Here is a 25,878-nt window from a genome sequence, read left to right on the forward strand (position 1 = left end):
GGCAGATTCAAATGTTAAACGAAATCATTTGTTAACATATATATATATATATATATATATATATATATATATATATATATATACAGTACAGGCCAAAAGTTTGGACACACCTTCTCATTCAATGTGTTTCCTTTATTTTCATGACTATTTACATTGTAGATTCTCACTGAAGGCATCAAAACTATGAATGAACACATATGGAATTATTGTACTTAACAAAAAAGTGTGAAATAACTGAAAACATGTCTTATATTTTAGATTTTTCAAAGTAGCCACTCTTTGCTTTTTTTTGATAACTCTGCAAACCCTTGGTGTTCTCTCAATGAGCTTCATGAGGTAGTCACCTGAAATGGTTTTAACTTCACAGGTGTGCTTTGTCAGGGTTAATTAGTGGAATTTTTTCCCTTATTAATAAAAAAGCAAAGCGTGGCTACTTTGAAGAACCTAAAATATAAGACATGTTTTCAGTTATTTCACACTTTTTTGTTAAGTACATAATTCCATATGTGTTCATTCATAGTTTTGATGCCTTCAGTGAGAATCTACAATGTAAATAGTCATGAAAATAAAAAGGAAACACATGTACTGTATATATATATATATGTATAGGGTAGGCCTATATAGAAATAAATAATAGAAATGTAGTTTATCTATTCTACGATAGGCTATACCAACTTGCAATTCAGTTTGTAGTTTTTAAATGGTTGCTCAGTCAGTAGGGAGTTGGGTTGGGAACCGGAGGGTTGCTGGTTCAAATCCCCATACGGACCAAGGTATGGTGGTGGACTGGTAGCTGGAGAGGTGCCAGTTCACCTTGTGGGTACTGCCATGGTGCTCTTGAGCAAGGCACCGAACCCCCAACTGCTCCGGGTGCTTTTCCATGGGCAGCTCCCTCACTCTAAATAATAAAATTATGTATTATAAAAATAATTAATACATTTTTTAATACAAAGGCAACGTTTCGACCCTGCTGGCAAAGGGATAAGCTCCCTCACTCTGACATCTCTCCATTAGTGCATGTATAGGTCCTGAGCATGTGTGTAATTCAGGCCTGTGTGTAATGTGTGTAATAACAACAGAGTGAAAACATTGTAATTTCCCCTTGCGGGATTAATAAAGTATACATTATTATTATTATTATTATTATTATTATTATTATTATTATTATTATTAACAAAAAACAATATCTGATGCTATCTTATCTAATCACCTAATACATCACAGAGAAGAATAATAACAGCTCAAAATTGTATAAATCCTTTATTTCAGGTAATCACAATTATGCAAATAGGAAGGACAGACAATAGGTAAAAATATACAGACGAATTGGCTTTAGATTCATTTATCTCACAAAAGGTGTGCTGTGATAGTAACATTAAACACATTTAAACAGTAGCCTATAATGTGGAACATTTAAACAGCTTTATGATACCAGAGTGTTTTACACTCAGTCAATATTAAGGAATGTTTAAAAAAGAATCAAACAATTACTACCACGGTTTGAAAGCATGGATGCTGTTAATCATTGATGAAAGGAAGGTTTTTTTGATCCAAAAGTATCCACTAGTGAATTCAGACATCTACTATATACATTTCATTTACAATCACTGCAGCTGGCAATGCAGTCACTCAGTGTAACCATTTAAAGCAGCCTTGTGACTCTGCCTGTGTCTCTGCCTTTCTTATGTATTATTTTATTTTATATATATATATATATATATATATATATATATATATATATATATATATATATTAATTAAAAATGATTCTCCAAGGTTCTGGTATGCTTTACACTGAGCCATCATTATGGTAGCCTGCTTCCATTTATTTCCTTTATAGTTACCTATAGCCTGTAAAATTGCTCAGGAGTAGAAAGTAAGCACACTCTTATGGTTTCCTCTAATGAGGAGGGTGGGTGGAAGGTCCTTTGTCAGAATGTCCAGCCAGGCCATGTAGAGGAAATCAGAGACAGATTCCTTACGAGCAATTGGCATGCTCCTGCAGGGGGGTGAGGGTACAGAGAGTATGTCAGACACTGTGTCTTCCAAGCTTGGCACTTAAATGTTACTCAGGCAACAGCTGATTATACTTACACAACGATCAGATTGGCTGATTTAGAGTTTTCCTGAAGCACCTCATTCAACCGTACCTGGAGGTTGGTCTGTAAAACAGCAGCAGTTACTTATTAACAACAAATTTGACCTAATTTTGCTGTTTAACGCGCCCATATCCGGACCAAACTTGTATATGTGTATGCTGTATGTACAGTTTTAACTTAGTGTCAGTGGTTTTACCTTCTCCTCAAAGGTGCTCAGCTCTTCGTCAGTGATTCTCCAGGGCTGCTCTTTCCGCATGGCCTCAGCCTGAACAGTGTCTTTGGACCCCTCATGCAGACAGAAAGGCTTGATCATCTCCTCTAACTTCTTCAAGCTGAAGGAAAGCAGATTAAGAACATGTGGAAAATATTCTTCTTTTTAATCATATAATAATAATAATAATAATAATAATAATAATAATAATAATAATAATAATATGCAGATACTATGAGGTGATTCAATTTTACTATTACTGTAGCACCATCTGGTCAGCTGTCACTATTATAACTGCAACAATGCAATTACCTGTCAGCCCTGGGTTGGACATGGATGTCATCAATGACATTGATGTCAGTGCAGGTAATTCGGAATTTGTGCAACAGAGACTTCATCCTGCAAAACAGATTATTATACACTGATTAAGTTAGTGTAGGCTACATGTTGGCACAGGGGCTGGAAGTAGGGGAGCTTTAGGGGCTGCAGCCCCCCCTGGTGGTGGCTCCAGGCCCTGCAGCTTTCTCTAGGGAATGACCTTAAACTTATAAACAAAGCAGTTCCTGTCTACAATGAGCCAGAGAGCTCTTTTATCACACAGACTCTCATGGAAATGTTTTGTTTTTTTTTAGCAACAAAGCTAATGACATTAATGGTTGATAATGGATAAAATATGCACAACAAGAATATCATTACTGAATCTAAGAGTAGGCCTATGGATTTATTCTACAAAAGTCCCCGAAAAGAAGCAGGAGTTCCAGACTAGGTGAGGCCTACAGTTTACCAGGACAGCATCGGAAAGGCACTTTCAGAGGAAGAAAACGGTAAGTATAGCCAGCGTTTACCAATGTTATGTAAATCATCAATAAACTGCGCATTTTGTTATCGTAGCATATATGACAAGCTCAGTGTTTAAGCACATGCACGTCGGCCTATATAATAAGGTGAGCAGATTTCTCAAATGAAAACCAGGGACAATTTGAATTTAGCGCCAAATATTAAAATGAGCCTATCCTTACTAGGCCTATTAAAGAAAACAGGGGGACAATTCCAGTTTATTGTAATTATTGTAATAACTGTTGTGCTGTAGCCCAATAAACTGATGTGCAGACATACTGGTAAAATTGGGTAGGCTACTAGCCTAACCTTTTTTTCAGATTAAATGATTAAACTATAAGGCCTAAAAACTTACATTTTAGTGACTGGTGTAAAACCATATGTAGCCTAATATTGGATACAGTAGGCTACTAAAGAAAATGGAAAGACAAGATCATATAGGCCTATAAAAGCTGCTCTAAGGTAGGCCTAAAATTTTACCAAACCCAACAGAGCAGCGCTAAGCAGAATTACAATTAAGTGGGACAGTTAAGTGGTGTCACGTAGCCTATGTGTGTGGGGCGATCATAAACCGTATACAAAAAGAGCTGAGAGAGTGAGCTGCAAAAGAGCACGACGCGATATGAGACGTCAACTCAACCAAAACCAAGTTTTTCCCATAGACAGTATATAATGGACCAATAGACCCCGTTGCTCTGGACGGAGACCAGTGAAGGCTATTAGAAGCACTTTTCCGGTGATCTCTTGCTTTACTGCGCAGCCTCCAACTGAGCGAGACAGCGTAAATGTGACGTGAGCAACGTGTCTGAAAGTTGTAAGTCTTCTGGTAGCTGTGCCAAGAGAAATCTCAATCATTCCCAATCTTACAGAGACGGAGAGCGTAGGTATATGTAAGGAGATAACATAAGCACAGGCTAATTATTGCTAACTAAAATGCTAGTTAACATTAGTAATTAAACCTAAACAGCTCATGTAAGTCGAAACTAAGCCTGCGAGCTTCCCCTGTACTATACGGTAATTCCTCTACTATGTGACACAATCGTTAGCCTATTTTGACATAAACGTCTGCTATGGAGCCATAACGTGAGGTACAAGGCAATGGAGCCTTTTATACATTGTCATGTTTCTTTAGAAATAAACAATGGACAAATAGAGTCTTTAAACGCCTCAGATGTAAAGTTATTCACTGTCAAGTGACATCAAAATGAATGGCAGTCAGTGGAATGCTAACGGGAGGTGATCGCTTTGTAGCATCAAAATGGCGCCATCGGAGGTTCGAGTTCTGAAGCGAAGCTTACCCCCTTGGTTTTGCCTGACAACACTTTACTCAAAATAGCAAGGCTTGCTATGTGTTTTTAACGCACATTTAAAAACGGGGACAGACCACCAAAAACGGGGACACCGTGGACCTATAAGCTGGTCACATTAGTAAGACAGCTCTTCCTTGGTCAAAATACGTTCACAACATGATGCTGCATGGTATTTATTTTTCAGTTAAAGGGCTCATTGTTTTTTAGATCTGGATTTTGCCAATTCATTTCCCAAATCTACCCATTAAGCTAAAATTGATATTGAAGCATTAATTGTAATTATTATTTTTCACTTACTCCTGTTTATCCAGCTCACAGCGCCCAGGTTGCCCTGCTATGAAGATCCTTAATTTACTGTCTTTCCACTTCTTCCTGGTAGTGAGGATGTATGGGAGCAGCAGGGTCAGACCTGAGAGAGGGGAAATGCTTTTTAAAAAAAATTTTTTGACTAGTGCATCCAGTTCGTTTTATTGTACAAAATAAGTATTGTGGTATTTCACATGTGCAAAGGTGGTTATGTTTTTGCACTTGTCATTTGTCTGTCATGAGATCCCAAACACTTCCATGTGTTTGGTGGACAGATCAAGCTTGGGCCAAGACACAACTCATATGATTTTGGTTGTGATCCAGATCTGGCATGTCTGACTTCTAGTTTACCATCTTTTCTTGGTTTTATTTTATTGTTCAGTTATTGTTCAGGTGTTATTTATTTTACTCAGCTCGTCAATCTGCAGGTTTTCTGCATTAGTATCAAGGAGAATGTGTTGCTTCTCTGTGCACGTATCTGGTACAATCTTTAGGGCAAGATACATAAAGAGAAGAGTGCCTATAGGGGGAACCAACACCTACCTCCATCATCAAACAGCCACCACACATCAATGGTGCCTTTAGGCTGTTTCTTATGGAACTGAGCACTGGCCTCCAACAGCCTCTCATTCATCTTGGCAACCTGCGGGGGCGGAGGGCCGCACACTGACACTGAGAGAGAGAGAGAGAGAGAGAGAGAGAGAGAGAGAGAGAGAGAAAACGATACAAGAAATGAGAAGTGGATGAGGGAGAGGAACAGTAGGAGGGAATCTAATTCATCGACTGAGCATGGAAAATTAAGTTGGATAGAAAAAATAGTGCAAATCAACATTAAGAGCTGACTCTACATCAGCGGGAACAGCCATCTCTCAGGTTTAATGTTCTAATGAGTGGGATTGCATACTAATGACCATTGCAGTCTAGCAAGGAGAGAGCTCAGTTGTGTGTGTGTGTGTGTGTGTGTGTGTGTGTGTGTGTGTGTGTGTGTGCGTGTGTGTGCGCGTGCGTGCGTGCTGTCTGGTTTAAAGGGCTGCTCTTAAGGGCTGTTCTTCAAACTGGAACGAAAGGGACCATATTATTGGATTACGCTCTCAGACACATCTTTTAGTGGGAGCGCTTGATTCAATTATATTTTTAAAGTGGAGTGTGGAGAACTTTCTAAAAAAGATGTGTGCCATTGGTTTCATTTGGTAAATGTATGTTATCTCAGTTGGGCAGAGTGAGATAGATACCTAATTTTCCCTTATGTTTAAAGATTACACTCATCTTTTGACGCAACTGTTGCTTTACATAGCTTAGACTGCAATGTCAGGTAAGATTTGAACAGAGAGAAATAACGTCTAGAGAGAGATACCTCTCGTCGTGAGCACTTGCTGAGAGGATTTCCTGGACTTCCTGAACAGTCCTTTTGCTTTCCCTCCGTTCGACATCATCTCATTGTCCAGTGCCTGTTGCTCCTTTGCTGCCTTTAGCATCTCCTCTGAAAGACATTATCAGATTTCCGGTTTTATGATAAATATGTAATCATTGTGAATATGTGTTACATCACTTAGGATTATCTTTGTTACTGTAAAGATTTCTACAGAGGCAAAGCTTGAAACTGGTAGTTATTTTAGCATCTTATCTGTTAACTATACCTGATCTTTATAAATACTTGGTAATGTACAGAACAAAGTGCCCTGTCTTATAAGTGTTATTTTATTGTAGTCGGTTGCTGTGAGTTGTTAATAAGAATAAAAGTTCAGCAGCAGTGCAGTTTTTATTTTCACTTTTGATAGTAGAACAGTCAAAATGTATTCGAAGTCAGTTCAGGTCAGCTGCCACTCTTTCTGTATCTTATTATCTTAGAACATATTTATAAATGAGTTTCTTCATTTAGATTTTTCTGCTATGTTGTATCATTGTTTGCTGCTTCATTTATTTCATGCTGCTGTTTTGAGGCCACTTATTTCCTGTCCGGGTGTTTCATCCTCCTATCTAACCTACCTTGGGGCAGCTTGTTTAAGAAGTACTTCATAAAACATTGGTGTTATACTGATGCAGGAGTTCCTGCAGATTTAAGCACATAATAGCCTTAAGATGTTGTTGTACTGACCTTCTGCCTCGATAATGTGCGACACATCAAGTCCCTGGTCCATCCTTAGCATCACTGTCCCATACTCAAAGTCAAACGCATCACTGTCAAAAAGGAAAGGAGAATGAGGACACCAATTCAAAACAAAGATCTCCTATTTATGTTTAATTTCTGGGTACATTTTTATCATGTGTGCTTGTGTATGTATTTGTGACTTACTGCAGCATTCCCACATAACTCTGCACTGCCTCTGTGCTCGCAGTCCTCCAGTTTTTCTGGAAGCCTACCATTAATGTGTTAGGCCTCATACGGCCGAGACCAGAAGCCTGTAAGGAAAAGCACGACACCCATGGCATGAAAATAAAACCCTAAATCAGTTAACTGAAGCAACACACGTTACCCTGCGTTTGAAAAACCTGGAGTTTTTATTAACTAGAGGAGGAAAAAAAGACAAGAAGGCCGGGAAGCTGTTTTACTGGCAGAAATGATATCCATCCAGATCATAGGTCTTACTTTGTCTGCAGGGACAATGCTTGTTAATCTATTATAGCTTTAGTCTGCCGTGCTGTTTGAAGTAAGCAATCTTTACAATGAGCCTTATCTCCAAAGTGTGATAACCAGAGCCATCACAATGTTTTCATGCTCTTCATTAACTGTAAAAACTACGTAAAACTGGTATATTAACACTCTCTACTTCCTGCAGTAATGTCCTGGCCATAACCTTAAGACATGTCTTGGCCAAAGTCATAACACAACTATAGATTAAATGGGTCAACCTGTTCAATGTTTAAATCTGCTGGCTCCCTTCAATCATTGCATTTTATATGATTTCACATGACATATAATAAAAAGGCTGATTGATCAAAACTCACCAGTTACACATTAATCGAATGGATTTTTCTGAAGTTGAAAAACATGTTGTAAATCATAACCACACTGACCTGCAGCAGGCTCTTAGTCCCTTCCCTGAAGCTGTCACAGGCCACAGCAGCATAAAACGCCTTACGTTTGGTCTTCCTAAGCCACAGCTGGTTCTTCTCCATAGCGGCATTCATCTCTTCGAGGGCCTCTGACCTCGGGCCCTGGAGAGATCACAACATACATCTGCATGTGAGTGGAAGTGTTTGTGTGAGTGTGTTTGAGAGAGAAAGAGTGAGAAATACACCTTTTTCATTTTCAGAAGACACAACTGACCCTAAACTTTTTTTCCTCATCCCTGCTTGATATTTGCTTGATTATATATGTGAAGTCTGAACCCAGCCCAATGTCAGTTTGCTTGATGTGCAAGTCTTGATTTGAATAGAAGGTTGATATTTAAATGAAGATTTAGAAAAGACGATATATGTGCTGCCTTGGTAATATCCATTGTTTTGCATTTGCAAATAATGAGATTACAATATAACCGTACCACAAACACTTCACAGGTGAGACAGAGTCCATAGTTCTTAGAAAGGGAGTGAGCCAGGTCCAGGAGAGCTGGTCTGGCCCGTGCTGAACCTGATAGTGCTAAGATCTGAGGCCTGAGAAAAACAAGCATGTATTACAATATCACTCAGTATTTTAGGATTCTGAAAATGTCCTTTTGATTTGAATATTTCAGCTTCGTATATGTCATACTGATAAGTATAAGATAAGTGATAAGTATTGTATATTTGTACCCACGGTTACGCAATGCACCCTTTTACCTGAAGTTCTTGACATGATCCTCTACACCAGACAGAGACAGAGCGTTGTTGACTGCACTCACAAATGTCACCGCCTGCGTGGATGAACCCCAGTTCACATCTAGAGAGGATTTAAAAGTCCTAACAGGTTAGTTCATGCAGGCATTATGAATGCACTTCCAAACATACAAACACATAAATGATGCAGCTCACCTGGCTTCTTGACTTTGACATAAATGTAGAGTAGGATTTCAATGCCGTATGTGATTAGAGCAGCCCACCAGTTGATAACAAACATAACAACACAGCAGAGCAATGCGCCCAACAGGGATAGCCACATGTTGTAGTATTTATATGCTGGTCTCCATCCTGGGAAATGCATGACAGAAGATAGGCCACATTTAGTAACTGCAGACTCTTGGACAAATTTGTGATGGTGCCTTGTTTTAATAATATATATACTGTATATATATATATATATATATATATATATATATATATATATACTTGTACATAATTCCCATAAAGAAACTGAGGTATCAATGGATGAAACAAGTAGAATTTTTTATTGATAAGCTACTTTGTCTGTAGAGGCCCACCTGGAGACTTGGCGTAAGAGGCATGGAAGCAGGAGAAATTGACGAGAGCATAAGATGCCAGAAAGAAGTTTGAGATGATAGGAGCGATGGTGTTAAGATTACCTACAGAGACCAGAAATAAATAAAAACCTCAGTCAAATTGGAATTCTTTCAAAATGCATAACATGGACATAACAGTGAACAGTCTATTGGCATATTTGTTCATTTGAAGCCTAAATACATTTTAATATAAAGTACAAGATGTTATGATGTTATGGCCAGGCCACAATAGACAATTGAACTGACCAACGAGAATGAAGGCCACAGAAATAATGAATGTGAGGACATAGCCACGAATTGGCTCGTTGTTCTTGCCATATCCCTTGGCAAAGAAGTGCAGGATCTTGTAGATGTTGTCTTTACACAGTGCCTAAGGAGAGAGAGCTTAAGTTAGAAAATATCTTTCATTTTCAGGAGTTAAGAGCAAGAAGTTGTATCTCAGTGGAGAGTTCATCTTAAACTTTGCATTGCAGTTGCACTGTTTTTAGAAAAAAAAAAAAAAACGTGGTGCACTACTGACCTGGAAGACTTTGGGAGCACTGACAAGGGAAGCCAGAGCTGATGAAAGGGTGGCTGAGAACGTTCCAGCAATGATGAGGGGACCAAACCCAGACACCATGGTCATCACCTGAACCAAAGGTGAGGAGAGGAAAGCATTCAAGATGAAAAAAGATCTCCTTCTTAAGTGCGGATTAGAGTTTGAAGGGCTCTGTACCTGATTGTTGTTCAGCGAGCCAAAATCACATTTTTTCTCTGTGCAGGAAGAGAAATTCCAGCCGAGCTGACAAGCAGCTACTGCTGAACCATTGCATGATACTCCGGCAGTCATGGTGTCGTTTATGTTTCCTGTGGCTTCACGGACAACAGTGGCAGCTGACCAATTAGAGAGAAGAACAGATGCTTAGGTTTTTATTTTTTAAAGTCTAACAACCAACCTCCCAGATATACTTTATATTCCGATGGTCCAAAACACAAATGCATAATTAGTATACAGTTTCTCATTGGAGTTGCATTTCATGGATTACTACTTACAGACACAGATACCCACACCCAAATAGGTGATACCAGTTATCAGGATGGCCAGCAAGGTACCTTTAGGTATGGCTGCCTGGGGATCCTGTAAAATAACATTAACATTTTAAAGGAAATTACTAAATAAATGAAGTTCAAAAAGCTTCTGATACTATCCCATGATTCAAAGAATAAAAATTACAAAATTGAGTGGTTTATTTTTTGATCACTTCCAGCCTTTTGTTCAGAAACCTATGTACCACAGCAGCTAATGATTCCTATGCATAGCTTTTATGCAATGACCTCTGTATGAAAAAGTTACCCGCAAGTCGCCAGAGATGTTGGCTCCAGCCAGGATCCCGGTTGCAGCAGGGAAAAAGATGGAGAACACTGAAAAAAAATTCTCATTCTCTGTAAAACTTGGCGTGAAATTCTCTAAGAAGATTTTCGCTGTGAGAGAGGGAAGAGAAATGGAGAGGAAGGAAGAGCGTTAGAAGTCATATCTTTTACATTTTTGAGTTAAATTACTGAAGCTGTGTGTTAGTTGGGAGAGGGTGTCTTACAGTCATAATTAAAGAAGCCTTTGGATTTCTTATCAGTGGTGGCAGGGATGACAGTTCCTACAAATACATTCACTATGGCCACCAGCAAGACAACGAGTAGAAGAATCTGTGCCTATGTGGACAAAACAAAGTTATGGTTAGACATTTTACCACAATAAGACCAGATTATTGGTGTACAACTAGCATAATGTTCATCTCTTACCTTGGCCTCCCATTCCATTCCAGCAACCGATAAGGCCAACAGCAACACCACAGTAATACATCCAACGATTCTGATGTCATTGATTTCATCCACCATGATGGCTTCGTTATCCTGACGGGATGGTAGAGGCACGGATAAGTGCATAGTCAAATATCTTGGATATCTTATAATCAATTCCCTCTACAGTATAACATCACACACCTTGAGCAAGTCAACTACCGTCTCAGCAAATCCCACCACATACATGGCTACAGCCACAGCATTGGCAAAGGCAAAAATTAGACCAATCGACCCGCCAAACTCTGGTCCCAAACTGCGAGATATCAAGTAGTAGGCTCCTCCTGAAATGACAGAATGAAGCACACATATATAACAGTGGTGGATGATTAATCACCACATCACTGATTCACTGACTTAATGTCAGGACAAGTTGTGAAGGCTGTAAAACAGAGAAAAGGCTTCAAGAGGTGATATTCAGGTAGCGTTTTGAGCCTTGTGTCTTATCTACACAAACTGCCCTCCTGGTCATTCCATTGTCTCAGTAAACGATTTTATGTTCGGGTAAGCGTGTGTTATCTCAACTTTTATACATTGATACATAATGTTTAAACTGTTGGCTCAGTTGTTGAGTATCTGTTAAGAGTGCATAAGGTTTGTGAAATTTCACACTACACCGCTTCTCCGCTCCCTTCACTGGTTACTCGTTGCTGCCCGCATCCGCTTCAAGAGACTACTTGTACGTACTGTGCTGCGAACGAATTAGGCCCAGGTTACAGTGGCGGTTCTAAGGGGAGATCAAGTTTGGCCAGTGCACCGCGTGATTTATGGATCCGCGGAGGCTCCATGCAGAGCTTTCGCCGTAGCCTATGGAAGTGGCCTGAAGCTTAAACTTGGACGTTGGTGTGTACATCAATCTATTTAAGAAAATAGCAGGGCCGGCATGTGTGTGCTCGTGGGGAGTGTGTGGTAGAGCGAGTGGTAGAGTGACAGTGATTAGCAGCCTTTCTCAAACTATGTGCCCCCCACACACAAAATAAAATAGGCTAAATAACCGGGCATGGGCTGCTTTGGTACGGCTGTATTAGAGTCTGCACCCACGGGGCTGCAGCAGTGACAGGGAGGCATGCTGTGTCGTGGCTGTAATCAAAAGAGGTGTCTCCCTCTGTTCAGGAAACTCCACTGGTGTCACCAGGTCATTTTTTCCGGGGCTTCAGCCATATGTTATTTTAAATGTAGGTAGTATAAAGTTTAAGTGTGCATTAATATTGCTACATCATGTTTAAAATTTCCGTGACATGACGTTTACAGTCTATGGTTCAGGCTCAAACACATGGAGCTCTGACAAACTACTGTTTTTTCGAGACGAGCAGCGCGGCTTCCAAAGACAGTGTAACAGCTTCAGGTAATTATAATAGACACGCTCAGCTGTGTACATGCTACGGCAGAAGTGTATTTCTGTTGTACTTTTGCACCTCTGATGAAGAGCAGCGTACGGCCGTTTCCCTAAACGTTGTCTCATTCAGAGACCAGAGACCCAAACATTTTTCTGATTCTCAATGCCTGAGAACCTTACTGCATTATATATAATTATTGTAACCTGTGATTTCCTTACATTCACCAGAATGCACAATTTACAATTTAATGCTCAAAATGTTCTGGGGTGGGGGGGGAACCCCCAGACCCCCAGACTACCCACATCTAATATCTGCTCCCAAAATCTGGAAACAATACGCCTCTGGGTTGCTTCTCTAACCTCTGTGCATCTAAAATGTAACTGTAAATAATTAATTAAATTTCCAGAAGATGAGGGCCAAACATTACTGGGCCTCGGCACAAAAAAGTTTGAGAAAGGCTACTCTAGAGTCATAGTGAGAGAAAGGGTGGCCAATATTAAATTATGTGCAGCGATAAATAAAATGTACTGTAGGTTTACATTGAATGAGTTATTGTGTTTATTGTTACATGTTTATCGTTAGTCTTTTGTATAACCAAACCTATGGAAGGTTGGTGGTATGTAGGCTAACACTTGTGTTTAATATATTTGGTGCCTCCTAAAATCGCATGTGGCTCCAGACTGGCCACACATTTCAAATAGGACATGGTTAAACCTTACACCCTCGCTCATCCACTCCGCTCTGCATTGTCCATTCTGCTTGATGCTTCCTCACTGCGAGGGACACATAATCACACACACACACATACACATCTTCTGCCGCAGGCTAAAAACACATCTGTTCCAAGACTGCACTTTGGCTAAGAAGATGATGGCTAAAAAAGCTTATTTGAAGCTCCTGTACTTCTATGTGATTCTTGCTGCACTGAATTTGTACCTTCATGGTTGATTGCACGTATTGGAAGTCGCTAAACGAAATGTAATGTAAAGAAAACGTTGTGAACATGAGGGTTGATCATGAGTGTAGATGACGCATTGTCTTACCTCCTCTGACCACACCATTAGTACAAATGGCTGACATAGAAAGGCCAGTGATGGTGGTGACCACACAGCTGAGAGCAATAACCACAATTCCCAGACCTGAAATGTACACATGAAAAAATGATTATTATTCAACTGAAAAATTACTCAGGTATTCAATCTAAGTGGCAAGTCATGGGACACTTTGATTGTGAAATATAACCCTCCTCCCCAGAGTCACCTTTAAACAGTGAGGGAGTCAAAGTCCCAGAGAAGCCTGGCGGCCATAAGTTATAACCATCTGCCTACCGCCTGCAGCTTTTTCTGCCTTTCAAAACCATTTAGTTACGGCACATGAACAAAAGCTGCTGCCGATTGATAGGTTCTTAAGCAATGAACGCACTCATAAACCTCTTGTACACACACACACACACACACACACACACACACACACACACAATTCCTCCCTGCTAATAAGTGGAGGACCATATAATCCTTAATAATTGTCTCTATAATTCCTAGAATTGCTGGTAACAGCGCCCTCATTTTACAAAACACAGACATGGAGGATCTGTCAGCTGTTGCTCCAGGCGACTATATCAACCTGAAAAATAATTGTTGTTAAACTGGGGGAATCATCTTTGGGTTCACTGATGGTTGATCATGCTATTTTTAAGGCCCACATTAGCAACAGTTCCCAACCTACCCTGAGCTGCGTAAAAAGAAAACAGCTATATCTCAGGCTGTTTGCAGTTATAGATCATGTTTAAACTGTTGGTGCCAGCTGCGGTTGCTCTGTTGTGCGCGTGTCTGTTATGAGGGAAATGTCTGCATTAAAGGCAAGTCGAGAGTTGAATTCAAAACACTGGCTTTTAAAAAAGTCCCCCAAAAAAATGCATCGTTGTCTTACTCACCCCAGCCTGCCTGGCCAAAAACCCAGGACAGACGGATGAACAACATGACACCCCAGATGTTCAGCATGCATCTCACCTGTGGAAGAGAAGAACAATTGAAGTTCAAAGTCCTCAGTCACGATTTATCATTAAGTCAAGTGAAAAAAACACAGTCACGTTAATGAGATGCATACTTGAACATATAGAGGTTTTATCCATAGTTTCCATTCCAATGACAAACTGAAACATCTGGAACTCAATTAAAAAGTACTAAACAGCATTCGCGCCATAGGCACGGATGATCAACCAGCAGCTCTTATGCAAATCAATCCCAGACTCTGGTCTTCGAAAGTCTAACTTGACCCTGATGTTTTATTGAGCCTCGTCTTGCCAGGTCACAGTTATATAGCAACACTGCTTCTATAAAGCACAGGGAGGCCCAGCCGTCATGACCCAACATAACTCACCAGGACGCCCCTTATCCAGCCAAACTTTACTCCTCCTTCGTCGTCAGTGGGAACGGCAGACTCCAGATCATCAGAGGGGGTCCCGTCACTCCCATTGCCATCGTCCTCCACAGTGCCTGGCACAGAGATCGCTCCATTCTGTTGGGAAAATGTAGAGAAAAACATTATGGAAAGGGAACATGTAAACTCATCTTATTAGACATAACTGGGATGTATTCATGATGATTGTGCTTTTAGCATTTTTTAATACACATTTTTCAATTGAAATAATAACGGCATCATTATTAAAAAGTCCCAATCTCTGGCGCAAAGTGTTTTCTGTCCGGTCATCTTTTATGTGTCTGACTCTCTCCTGCCATCTCTGTAATACACAGGAGAGACTTTGTGAGGCAGAGGAAAATGTGGTGGTTTGATTCGGATGAAGATTGATAAAGCAGTTGATCACTACGGCGTGTCTGTCCCTGTAAACTGGAGAGTAAAATGGAGAGGACAACCTAATTTCAACGGTCTATGAAGATGAATACTGACTATTAGATGACTCTCCTGCCTGACATCTGATTTAGTGAAACCTATCAGATCTGTTTTATTAACTTGAAAGAAAGAGATTTTGGCAACAAGTTGTCAGCCTTTCAGTTGCAGTATCCTATGTCAGTATCCTATTGAGTAGGGGTGGTACGGTCCATGAAAAAACATCCGAACCGCTCGGTCCGCTTGTCTCGGTTCAGAGCGTGTGTATGTGCACGCATGCGCAATGTAGCCTCGTGCCCGTCAGGTGCCCGTATGTGACCTCAGACAGTTGTGTTTCCCTTTCGCGCGAAAGAAGAGGTGCGGACAAGTTACCAACAAAACGTACAGCGAAAGACATTTAAGGCCGTATACATTTTAACGTAACATTTTTTCACTCTAAAGTCGCTGAAGCGGCTGCAGTTTAGATCCTGTCGGGTCTCTGCAGCAGTTCTACCCACGACTGACACGCGCACACACACAAACACACACATACACACACACACACACACACGGTGGATGCAGGAAAAAACGGAGATGAGACGTATACAGGAGGACCTGACAGCTACGCTCGTTATTGTAAGTGCAATGATGAGTCCAATAAGTACTTTATCAAACCGTATGACTGTGTCCCAGCCCAGGCTAGGATAGGAAATTAACTAACAATGTAAACTGTTTTTATGTTTAACGTATTCTGACTTATTCAAAAGACGGAGCTTTTAGAGTTCCTCTCTTTTTCTTTTAAAGGATACATTTTTGTAAGAGCTACACTGAAGTTGGCGGTTTGATAAATGCAAGTTATTTCAATTGATATTCTGTAATATTTCAATCTTCATGTGCTAAAAATGCACATAAGTTCCTGTAGATGGCAATACACATTCTCCTTTTTTTTTGCTAAATAAATGAAAAGCATGTTGAAATCATCAATGTCTTCCCTCTTGCTGAATCTAGCTTTCCTCAGAGATGGTCCCAATAATGTGCTTAAAGTCAAGTCAAATTCAGTTTGTGCATGATAACATGACATAACTATATAATTATTTGATACTGTATCCTACATTGTGGAAAATTAAGCTATATATCATATGCTGAAGTATATTTCTGGAGTGTTAAAGATTAAAAGAAAAAATTACAAGAACCGTACAGAACCGAAAACCGTGACCTTAAAACTGTGATACGAACCGAACCGTGGGTTTTGTGAACCGTACCACCCAAACTATTGAGTCATTCAAATCTGAGAAACATGTAACATGTCAGGGTCATTCATTTATTCAAAGTGTAAACAGTTAATATGTTTAGATTAAAGGTCCAATATGTAATATTTGTACTGTAATAAATCAAAAAATGACACCAATGCCTCATCAGATATTAAGGAAACATGTTAAACTGAAATACTATCTTTTCTGACAACAATGCTAATTTCAGTATTTTTTCTTTTTGAAATGTACATTCCATCCATCCATCCATCCATCTTCGTCCGCTTATCCGGTGTCGGGTCGCGGGGGGAGCAGCTCCAGCAGGGGACCCCAAACTTCCCTTTCCCGAGCAACATTAACCAGCTCCGACTGGGGGATCCCGAGGCGTTCCCAGGCCAGGTCATTCCGTGACGGAATTTATGTTTATGTTTTGGTCTGTGTGTTGTTATCAACGGCCCAGTTTGACAGGCAGGCCGGGTTGCCAGATATACCTGTAAAAACGTAAACCCAGCGCGCTACAGCTGTAACGTTAGTACAGCCATGAAAGCAGCAAACAAACGAACAGGATCAACGGAGATAGATTCTACATGACATAAAAAAAGAAAACGGCATGTTTCTAACAGTTGCGTGACCAGAGACGTAACAATCCCCTGGTAAATATTGGAGATGTATTTGAAAGATGTAGACAGCTTAGAGCCCAAAAGGACGCAGAGTTGGCTTATTTTCTCCTGAACAGGTAAGCATTAGCTTCAGGCTAATTTATCACAGCTATTAGGGACGGGCATTTTTTGTCATTTCAACATTTGTGTACTCACATTGAATTATATAGCTAGAGTACCCGAGTTGGTTACTCGCAAAAACAGAGACATAGCCAGTAAAGTGATCCCGACTGGTACTGGCTAACGGCGTTATGCTAACCCTGCTAACTGTTAACGTTACCGGGAGGACCAGGCAAGCAGCCCATGGCTGTTTACAATGTGTAGCCTCTTCAGCGGCTGGAGACGACAACGGTGAGTTATTTTAAACCACGAGAGGGGGGCTGTAAATCGGAAAGAGAGGACTGTGAGTTTGCAGTGTGTTTAGCGATTGTTGCCGTAATTCTAAGCCAATGAAGCATGTTCCGTCTGCAAGGTAGTGGTATTTTTAGCGTTTCGTATTGTAATTCTAAGCCGAGGAAGTGTGCCTGACTGGCGTGTGGAGAGGACAGTGAGGATGAGGTTGTTGTGTTTTTAGCGGTTCATACTGTAATTTTAAGCCGAAAAAGTGTGTCTGTCAGTTGGTTACAGAGCTCCGCGTGAGCACGGGCTTTTATGGCTGTCAATATAGCCAGCATCTAACGTTAGCTACTCCGCTGTGAGACTAGCATCTACCGTTAGCTACTCCGCTGTGCTGTGGAGTAATGTCTGGCTATGTGAGAAAAGCATCCAGCAACATTATTGTGAATGCTGCGGTCTCAGCCTGGCAACCTCCGTGAACTTCGAGTCTGGGCAGGAGGGGGCGGGGGAAACGACTCTTTTTGAATTCTTAATAGAATTTCAAAAATCAATTCTTATTTTTATTTTTTTTTATTTAAATTTCTTTTCTTTTTTTTAAATTGGATGTCCACTGCAATCACATGGGAAAAGCAATACATTTACATACTCTGAACCATATTTTTAATCGAGAATTGTTTTTGAGTCGAAAATCAATTTTGAATTGAATCTTGAGCCTAAAATTATCAATATTGAATCAAATCGTGACATTTTCTGAATCTTGCACCCCTAGTATTTAGTCTTCTCAGGTGAATGAAACAAAGATCTTTTTGTCAAGAAAAGATTGCGTGATAGATGGCATTGGCACTGTATCCGTCTTAAAACTGGAATGACACATCACTTCTTTCATTTTCTGCAGCAGAAGACTGCTAAAAGATCTGTGTTGTTTTTTGTCCGTTCAGAAATGTTAATCTAGTTCAACCTATAAAACCCAAATGACCTATAACCTATAACCCCATCTCTTTTGCAACACAGGGCAGTATAATGGCCTAATAAAAAATAGCACTAAAACTCTTAGTGTGCTAGTTGCTGCTGAGCTCTAGAAATAACTTTCACTGTCCTTTTCAGTTTCTTTGGGCAAAGATTTAGTGACTGAACTGTGGACACTGAAAGTGATGATGTTTGAACAATCAAGGAACTGTAAAAGTCTTATTTTACTGTGTCTGGAGTCTTTAAACTGAGTGAATGGACTCTGCAGGTCAGGAGCAGAAAAAAAGACTGCAGTTAAAGAGTCAGTGACTTGAATTTGGGACTCTGGAAGAAAAACAGATGCATAAAAGTACTTTCTGCAGAAGGTTAAGGACAAACATGCAGAACATGTACTTTGAAGAAAACAAAAACACAAGAAGAGAAAATAGGGGATCTGTATCATTCATATTTACTGTAACAACTTCTCTCACAGACATACATGCACTCACCTTCTGAAACACATCGTGAAGCTCCTGCAGGGATGGTCGCACAGCCCGGTGACCACTCATACTGCCTGCATTGCGATAGAAGTCAATGTTGGGCACTCGGTCCAAAGTGTCATGACCAAAGGCACTGACCACCGAGGGCCGGACCGGTCGGTGCTCCCCGTTAGAGAAGTTGGTCTCCTCATAGACAGGAGGTTCATCCAGAGTGGCATCATAAGCAGGGTTAATGTGCTCCCCTCTGTTAGACTTAAGCCTCTCCATCAGGAATGCTGAAGGAGATTCTCAGATTTACACAGTAAAGAATAAAACAGCGGCGTGGGTCTTAAGTTTTCAGTCATCCATCAGTGTCGTAAAGGAGCCGAGCGCTGCATCAACTGGCGTGGTTGTCCTTGTTTGTTGATGTATAGACTAGACTAGGATTAGACTTCTAGAGATCTCTTCTGCCACTCTTAGCTTCTTCTTATGCGTAAACTCGGTTTGTGTCAGATGGCATACCTTTATACCCTGCATCCCAGGGTCATACACTGGCTGCCAGCTATTGGCTAACTCTCTGGATCAACCATCAGAAAACTGAACCAGGGGTGTCAGATATGCCCTTGCTCCATCCTAAGGGACACAAAGACATTGCTTAATGATTAACCAAGTCATAAATGCCAAACGAGAGATAAAGGCCTCATTGACTGAGTTCTGGAGAACAGATTACTAATATTATTGTCTGAGGTGCAGAGCAAAAGCACATATTGTCATGTGGTTGCCATTTATGGGCTATAGATAGTATTTCCTCAGACCTGTGGGCCCATTGGACGATTCATTGGGAAACATCTACATGGAAGTTCCCACTTGAAGAATACGACTAAGGAGCAAAAGTTTCAAGGTTACAGACCCTTTGTGTATTACCGTGGCATGAAAAAGATAAAGCTTATATGGAATGATAAAAAAATGTATATAATAGGATATAATCACTAGAACTAGTGTGATAACAGGAGGGAAATGAATCATATAGTCCCTAAGATATTGGGCCCATAAGAGCTATATAACTGAAATAAATGTTATCTCTAATGATTCTCCCTGCCACAACGTGTTAACAGAGAAAGTCAATGGGTTGACTAACATAAAAGAAATGGCCATATTCATGAGGAAAATGGGAGTTAATATGACACCATGAATTACAGGAACATGCCGGAGGCACTTCTTTATAGCCACATGACTTTTCTAAAGTGCCTTTAAAAGGCCTCTTAACAGGTAAACTTCCTTATTACTGATACACCACAGTGATTTATGCACAGAGTGAAAGGCAGATTAATGACTCCAAATCTGACCTTGGCTGTAATGCAGGCTAAGAAAAATACCCCAGCACGTGTTTTTACTGTATGTGCAGAAGGAAGGCAATCTATTTTACAATGTTTATCAGATTCAGATTTTCTATAAGGATCATACTGACTGAACGATGTTGAAGAAAGAAAATGTTCCACATGGAATGTCATGTACAGTTCTTCTCTTCCCCTTCCCCTCCACCTTTGTCTCACTTCTCTTCTTTGTCTTCGTCAGACTGCAACAGGTCATTTTATCTGCTAATGGTGATATTAATCCTCAGCTTTGTTCGCAGAGGTGGAAGAAGTACTCAGATCTTTTACTCCGCAGTATAGAAATACTGTTAGAAGAAAAATTCCTGCATTCAAATGTTTACTTAAGTAAAAATAGGCCTACAAAAATATTTGCATTAAAATATTGTTTAAGTAAAAGTACTGCAGAACGCCCCATCTAAGAATAATGTATATTACATATCAGTTATATGATAATAATAATAATAACAATAATAATAATAATTATTATTATTATTATAAGGTGGGGCTACTTTTAACTACTTTAAATACTTTATCTGCAAGGTAGCTTGTGTATTTCTCCCCAAGGAACAATGAAGTTTGATCTTATATGAAGTTATGACAATACCATTACATCATAATAAATTTGCAAAGTAAGTAAAGCTAGCAAATACATGTATTGCAGTATAAATTATAATATTTTCTTCTGGTAGGTGATAAAAAAACCCTCATGATTGTACTCTGGTACAGTACATGAGTAGTTCTACTTTCCACCACTGCATGTTCTTGTCTCATGTCACACTGCAGTTGTCTTAGTGTAGTTAGAGATCCTCAGGCCCCGCTGACTCTCCCACAGTCTTGATTTGAGATTACGGCGATTCCTTTTTTTATTATCACGGCTGCTAGACTTTTGTCTCCACTGACTGAGTGAATTTGTATGCAGTGCTCCTATGAGAACATATATACTGTTGTATATGGTGAATCCATGGTAGCAGGTGCATATGCTCCAATTTCTACAGAACAAGAGAATCTGCACTTTACTTACAGTCCAAAGGGCTCAAAGGAGGCAAAAAAAAACTCCCTTTGCAAGATTTATCAAACTATGCTCTGCTCACTGCAATATGAAAAAAGTGATTTAGTGCAAAAGTGCAGCAAACAGGATTCCTGATACGACATCTTAACGGGCTGCAAGTATAGCTTATCTCAGCTGTATATACTCCAGTCAGCATAGTCCTGCTAATTATATATATTAGTTCGGGGGAAAAAAAAAACCCATCTCTGATCAAACATGATCTATTATGTGTGCTTTGTAATAGAGAATTGAATTATGATTGTAAAACTGAAATCTTCATGGAATTAATTTTATCATCTGATCTCATTAGGCTTCAAATGAGAGAGGTTAAGGATAAAAAAGAGAGATTGACCTGTGGGTGGTGGGTTAATGGCTGCTCTAATCCTGCAGAGACCAAATCAAGTGTTCAAGTAGGACTACTGACCAACTAAGTAACTAACTAACTTACCCATACAATAACATTTACAGACATATTATACAGAGTCTCAGGCTCTAACTGTCTCACAGACTGGACTCACGACTAAAGTAACGCGTCTTGATTGTCAGAGTTGCTGGAAGGTGGCCTGCTGTGTCAGAGGCACTTTTAGGAAAGGTCAGCTGTTGAAATGCGGTATCTAAAACAGCTGTTTTAATACATGTACATCTGTTTTCCTATAATGTTTAACCAAGGTAATGTTTATTGAATCTGTTCAATAATCATGAATATCAACATTCTCTCCTGTATGTAATTTACTAAGAATGATTTGGCGGAGGATGCCACTTTGTTTAGAATTGTTCAATCTATAAGATACATTTTTCAAAAGAAATAATTTGTTAAAAGTTTTTTCCAAGAAACCTGCAAATAACCAACAAAAGGATTTCTTAGAACTGAGCATAGCAGATAGTATAATTCCATTTTGATAGCCTGCCACCTAAAATATAATGCTAATATGTAAAACTGATCTCACAACAGATTGCAAAAAGAGACCCAAAAAGCAAAGATTTGACCAACAATATTTTAAGTATTTCACATCATTGGATCAAATTTATCAATGAGAAATCTCTACCACCAGCTGAGCAAGCAACAGGTCAGGAGACGTACTATCTGTCATGATATGCCACACGCGCGTGCCTGCACACACACATGTACACACACAAACAGGTGCTCTAATGTTTCTAGATGAAGGCACATAAACCCATTGAAGGTCACAGTAAGGCAGATTAACAGCACTAAGGAGAAACCGTAGACCGTAGAAATTAACAAACAAACACTCAGAGACTTTGACTAGTCTGCCGTATTACAGAATCTCTGTTTAGGACTGTCCTGTCTTCCTCTGTCTGGAAGGAAGAGAGCAGGTGAGAAAGGGTGAGGATGGCTGAGAATAAGAGGAAAAAGATGTCACGGCCAGTGCTGACAGACATCCCACCCCTGTTTTCCTTGTGACCTTTTCCTCTGCAGACAGGTAGCAAGAGTTTATCCTTGTCATTAGAAAACTAGCAGTGCTGAGCGAGAGTCCTTTCTAGTTTCCAATCCTTATTTCCCTTAAAAGTTCTTTGGCTTGATCGCATCAGCCAACCTTTAAACAGAACGCATAACAGACGGTACAATTGACAGTCCATAAATCAACATCATCATATGTCTTTGCAGACATAGTGTCAAACGTAAACAGTTTCTTTCATTCAGACATGTAATTGTGGCGACATACAGTACCATCACTCAAAGACAGCAGCAGTACAAACTCCAAGAGTTGTTTTTGCATGATTTAGAAACAGTATCACCATAATGTAAATCACAGTTTGTTCAGTTGACTTTCATTGCATGATACCGTGAAAAGGACCGGTCTGTACACACACACAGCAGCAGCAGCATTCCTTTGGATCACCAACAGATTTGACTTGATTAGTCCACATAGCATTAGCTTGACATAATACCCTGTATCCAACCATATACATTCCTGTGCAGAACAACTCTGTTTTCCATTCTGAGTTCACCTAAGGATTCTTGTCCCTGAGTCTTCAAACTACATCTGAATAATGCCACTGCACCCTCCCCACCCTATCCCACAAGCCTCCACCTCCTGTCATCTACAGACATTCAACTTGTAGGTATGGGTTAAAGGGAGCTTCAGCTATTTCTGTGTTAATCGATGAGCTGAAATGCACACCCCCTGGCACAAGGGCAAATATGACACAGCATCTGTATCACACTCGCTCAGACACACACAACAACAGACATGTAGTCACATACAGTAGAGAGACTCCACACTGGCTCTGAACTAAAAGTGCACACACATTGAACAACATACACAGCTTCAGTCTCTTAGTTGGGTCCTTCACAGAGAGATGTCTTAGTGGTGTGTCAGGTGCAATTGTTATGCAGGGCTGTGGCTTCTGTGTGTTTGCATGTGTGCAAGTGTATTTGTGTCCTTGTGTATGTATTTGTGTGTCTAGAGGCATTTCTGTTCATGAGGACATCTATGGTTGTGTGTGTCCCTGTGTTAAGTAAGAGCGTACTCAAATGTCCCTTTCTCCAGCCCCTCGATGCCATCAGCCCAGTTGGAGGAAGGCATACTGCTGTAGGGGTCCAGCAGGATCCTGAAACACCTTACTATCAGCAACCCCAGGAACACCAGCAGCATCCCCACGAAGGCAAATGCTGTCTTTTGCTCCAGAGTCAGAGAGTGCGCCATCATGTCGTTTCCGCTCATGGCAGCAAGGGAGTGGTTGTAGTGGACGCTACACATGGTAAACCAACATCTAGGTGCCTCATCTCTCCTCTGATAGGGTCAGGCATTTAGAAGCCTGCATGTTACCTGGACAGAGATTACATGAGGGATTTAGATTAGTGCTGTCTTATCTCTTGTGTAGAGAGGATCCATTTAATCAACCTATTTAAATATTACACATTGATTATCACACGTAATGCAATACACTGTGTAGGCTGAAGGAAATAACAGATATGGGAAAGAGAAAAATATAGAAATTCCACAATTAAATGTTGTGAAATGAGCTGACCATAAAATGTAAAGGGTTACAGGTATCTATAAATAGCCTCTTTTGAATGTGGTATCAAACTGATGCCCAGAGACTTCGATCTCTCTCTCCCTCTGCTCCTCTTGGAATATTGCAGGAAATTACAAAATGCAAACATGAAGTGAAGAGTGAGGGAGACTGCAGGGAAATGGGTTCAGCAATACAAGCCAATGCCTGGATTCCTTTAAATCGTGTTGGAATTACAATGTGTCGCAGTGCATAGCCAGCTGTTAAACAAAGGCAAAGCGGTAAGGTATCAATGAAAATGCCACATCTCATGAAGATGTGATGTTATGTATGTTTGGTTGAGATGAGAAGGCTCTCTACCTGTTGCGTGCGAGCAGATGCCTGCCAGACAGCGTAATTCCATTAGAAAAGAAAGCTACGGCGATTGACCAAACATGATCAAAAAATTGGTGTGGTCACACAAGTGGAAGTCTGCTTTACTCATTCTTTTCCTCCTTAATCTTTTCATATGAGCACAAGCAGCAGGTGGTTCGAGTGAGAGGATGGGACGGGGGTTAGATGAGAGAGGGAGGGTACATAACAGGCAGGGACAGGGGAATGAACAGATAGAATTGGGAAAGACAGATGAGGGAGAAGGAAGTAGAATGATGAGGGGGACACTGCACAAGTATGCATGGTGAGAGAGTGAGAGAGGAGAGGGAGGGAGTAAGTGAGGTAGGGTGAAAGACAGACACTGCATTGACAGATTCCCTAGTGAGGATGTCTGAGGAAGAAAAAAGCAGGCATCTCACCGCCATTATCGTTCCATCCTCACAGACCTGTTGCTGCTGTTTCTTGCAAACAAGTCTTCATTCTTGGATTCCTCAGACACATATCCATTAATCCATCCATCGCTGACATACTGGATGTGCCAGGCTAACCTCTCATCTAAACAAAAAGCTAGAGATAAAGAGAGAAACGGAGCGAGTTGCTTGCTTGGATCAAGCTATGATATGTGTCTCTTCTCGGAGATACAGCTCCTCTCCTCATGCTCCCTTACTTGCTGCCTCCTACTCATTATCATTCTGTTTCTCTATCTCTCCCTCCAGAAGCACGCACGCTTGCTCCTGCTGCATGGCAACCACTTGTTAGTCTCACTCAGCTGCTTTGCTGCCTCAGTCATTCACACATTCCCCTCCTCAGCAACACCAGGACGGATGCAGCAGCAAAAACAAGCAATCCGCCTCTTCTTGTTCTTCTCTTGTCATTCTTCTCTCCCCTGGCTTATTGGGCTTTTCTTAAAATGACTCGACCAAAATGTGACAGGAATATCATGGCTTAGCCGACAAGAGAAATGCTGCCGCTTACTGATCCTGGCCAGTAAATGCTGCTGTAAAGGTATTTTTGGTACAACACAGCATTATCTGCCAAGCCTGGTTTGATGATGTGCTTTTAATTGCCGCAGTTTGCTGTGGTATAATTGAATTAGCCCCTCTGCTTAAAGGCAAGCTCCCAGGGTATGGTAAAGGAGAAGAGACTGGTGTTTACTGTAGTAAATGTAAAACAGTATTGTATGGGAAAACAGACAGCAGGTCATTTGATTGCCCACTGTAGCAGAATGCAGCAGTGAAGCGTCTGGCCATCTGTTCCGATGTTATGCAGTGCAAATTCATATCAGCAATGTAGTTTTTGTCAC

General features: G+C 40.5%; 2 protein-coding genes across 2 annotated transcripts; both read right to left on the reverse strand.

Moving 5' to 3' along the window:
* Positions 1-1,780: 1,780 nt before the first annotated feature.
* slc12a1 (solute carrier family 12 member 1) lies at positions 1,781-19,091 on the reverse strand. Its single transcript, XM_028595091.1, has 26 exons — positions 18,834-19,091; positions 14,688-14,825; positions 14,242-14,317; positions 13,352-13,447; positions 11,116-11,255; positions 10,915-11,025; positions 10,713-10,824; positions 10,472-10,599; positions 10,171-10,255; positions 9,854-10,011; positions 9,659-9,766; positions 9,385-9,508; positions 9,100-9,201; positions 8,714-8,869; positions 8,522-8,621; positions 8,245-8,356; positions 7,778-7,918; positions 7,056-7,162; positions 6,858-6,940; positions 6,117-6,242; positions 5,306-5,434; positions 4,754-4,865; positions 2,622-2,708; positions 2,295-2,430; positions 2,094-2,161; positions 1,781-1,998 (listed from the first exon to the last, which is right to left on the reverse strand). Exons 1-26 carry the CDS (start codon positions 19,089-19,091, stop codon positions 1,863-1,865), a joined length of 3,129 nt encoding a protein of 1,042 aa, XP_028450892.1. The 3' UTR covers positions 1,781-1,862.
* A 4,553-nt stretch (positions 19,092-23,644) lies between these two features.
* ctxn2 (cortexin 2) lies at positions 23,645-24,011 on the reverse strand. The gene has a single exon (XM_028595218.1). The coding sequence runs from the start codon at positions 23,945-23,947 to the stop codon at positions 23,702-23,704; it is 246 nt and encodes an 81-aa protein (XP_028451019.1). The 5' UTR covers positions 23,948-24,011; the 3' UTR covers positions 23,645-23,701.
* Between the last annotated feature and the right edge of the window lie 1,867 nt (positions 24,012-25,878).

This window comes from Perca flavescens, chromosome 1, assembly GCF_004354835.1.
Source record: "Perca flavescens isolate YP-PL-M2 chromosome 1, PFLA_1.0, whole genome shotgun sequence".
In the NCBI taxonomy this organism is placed as follows: Eukaryota; Metazoa; Chordata; class Actinopteri; order Perciformes; family Percidae; genus Perca; species Perca flavescens.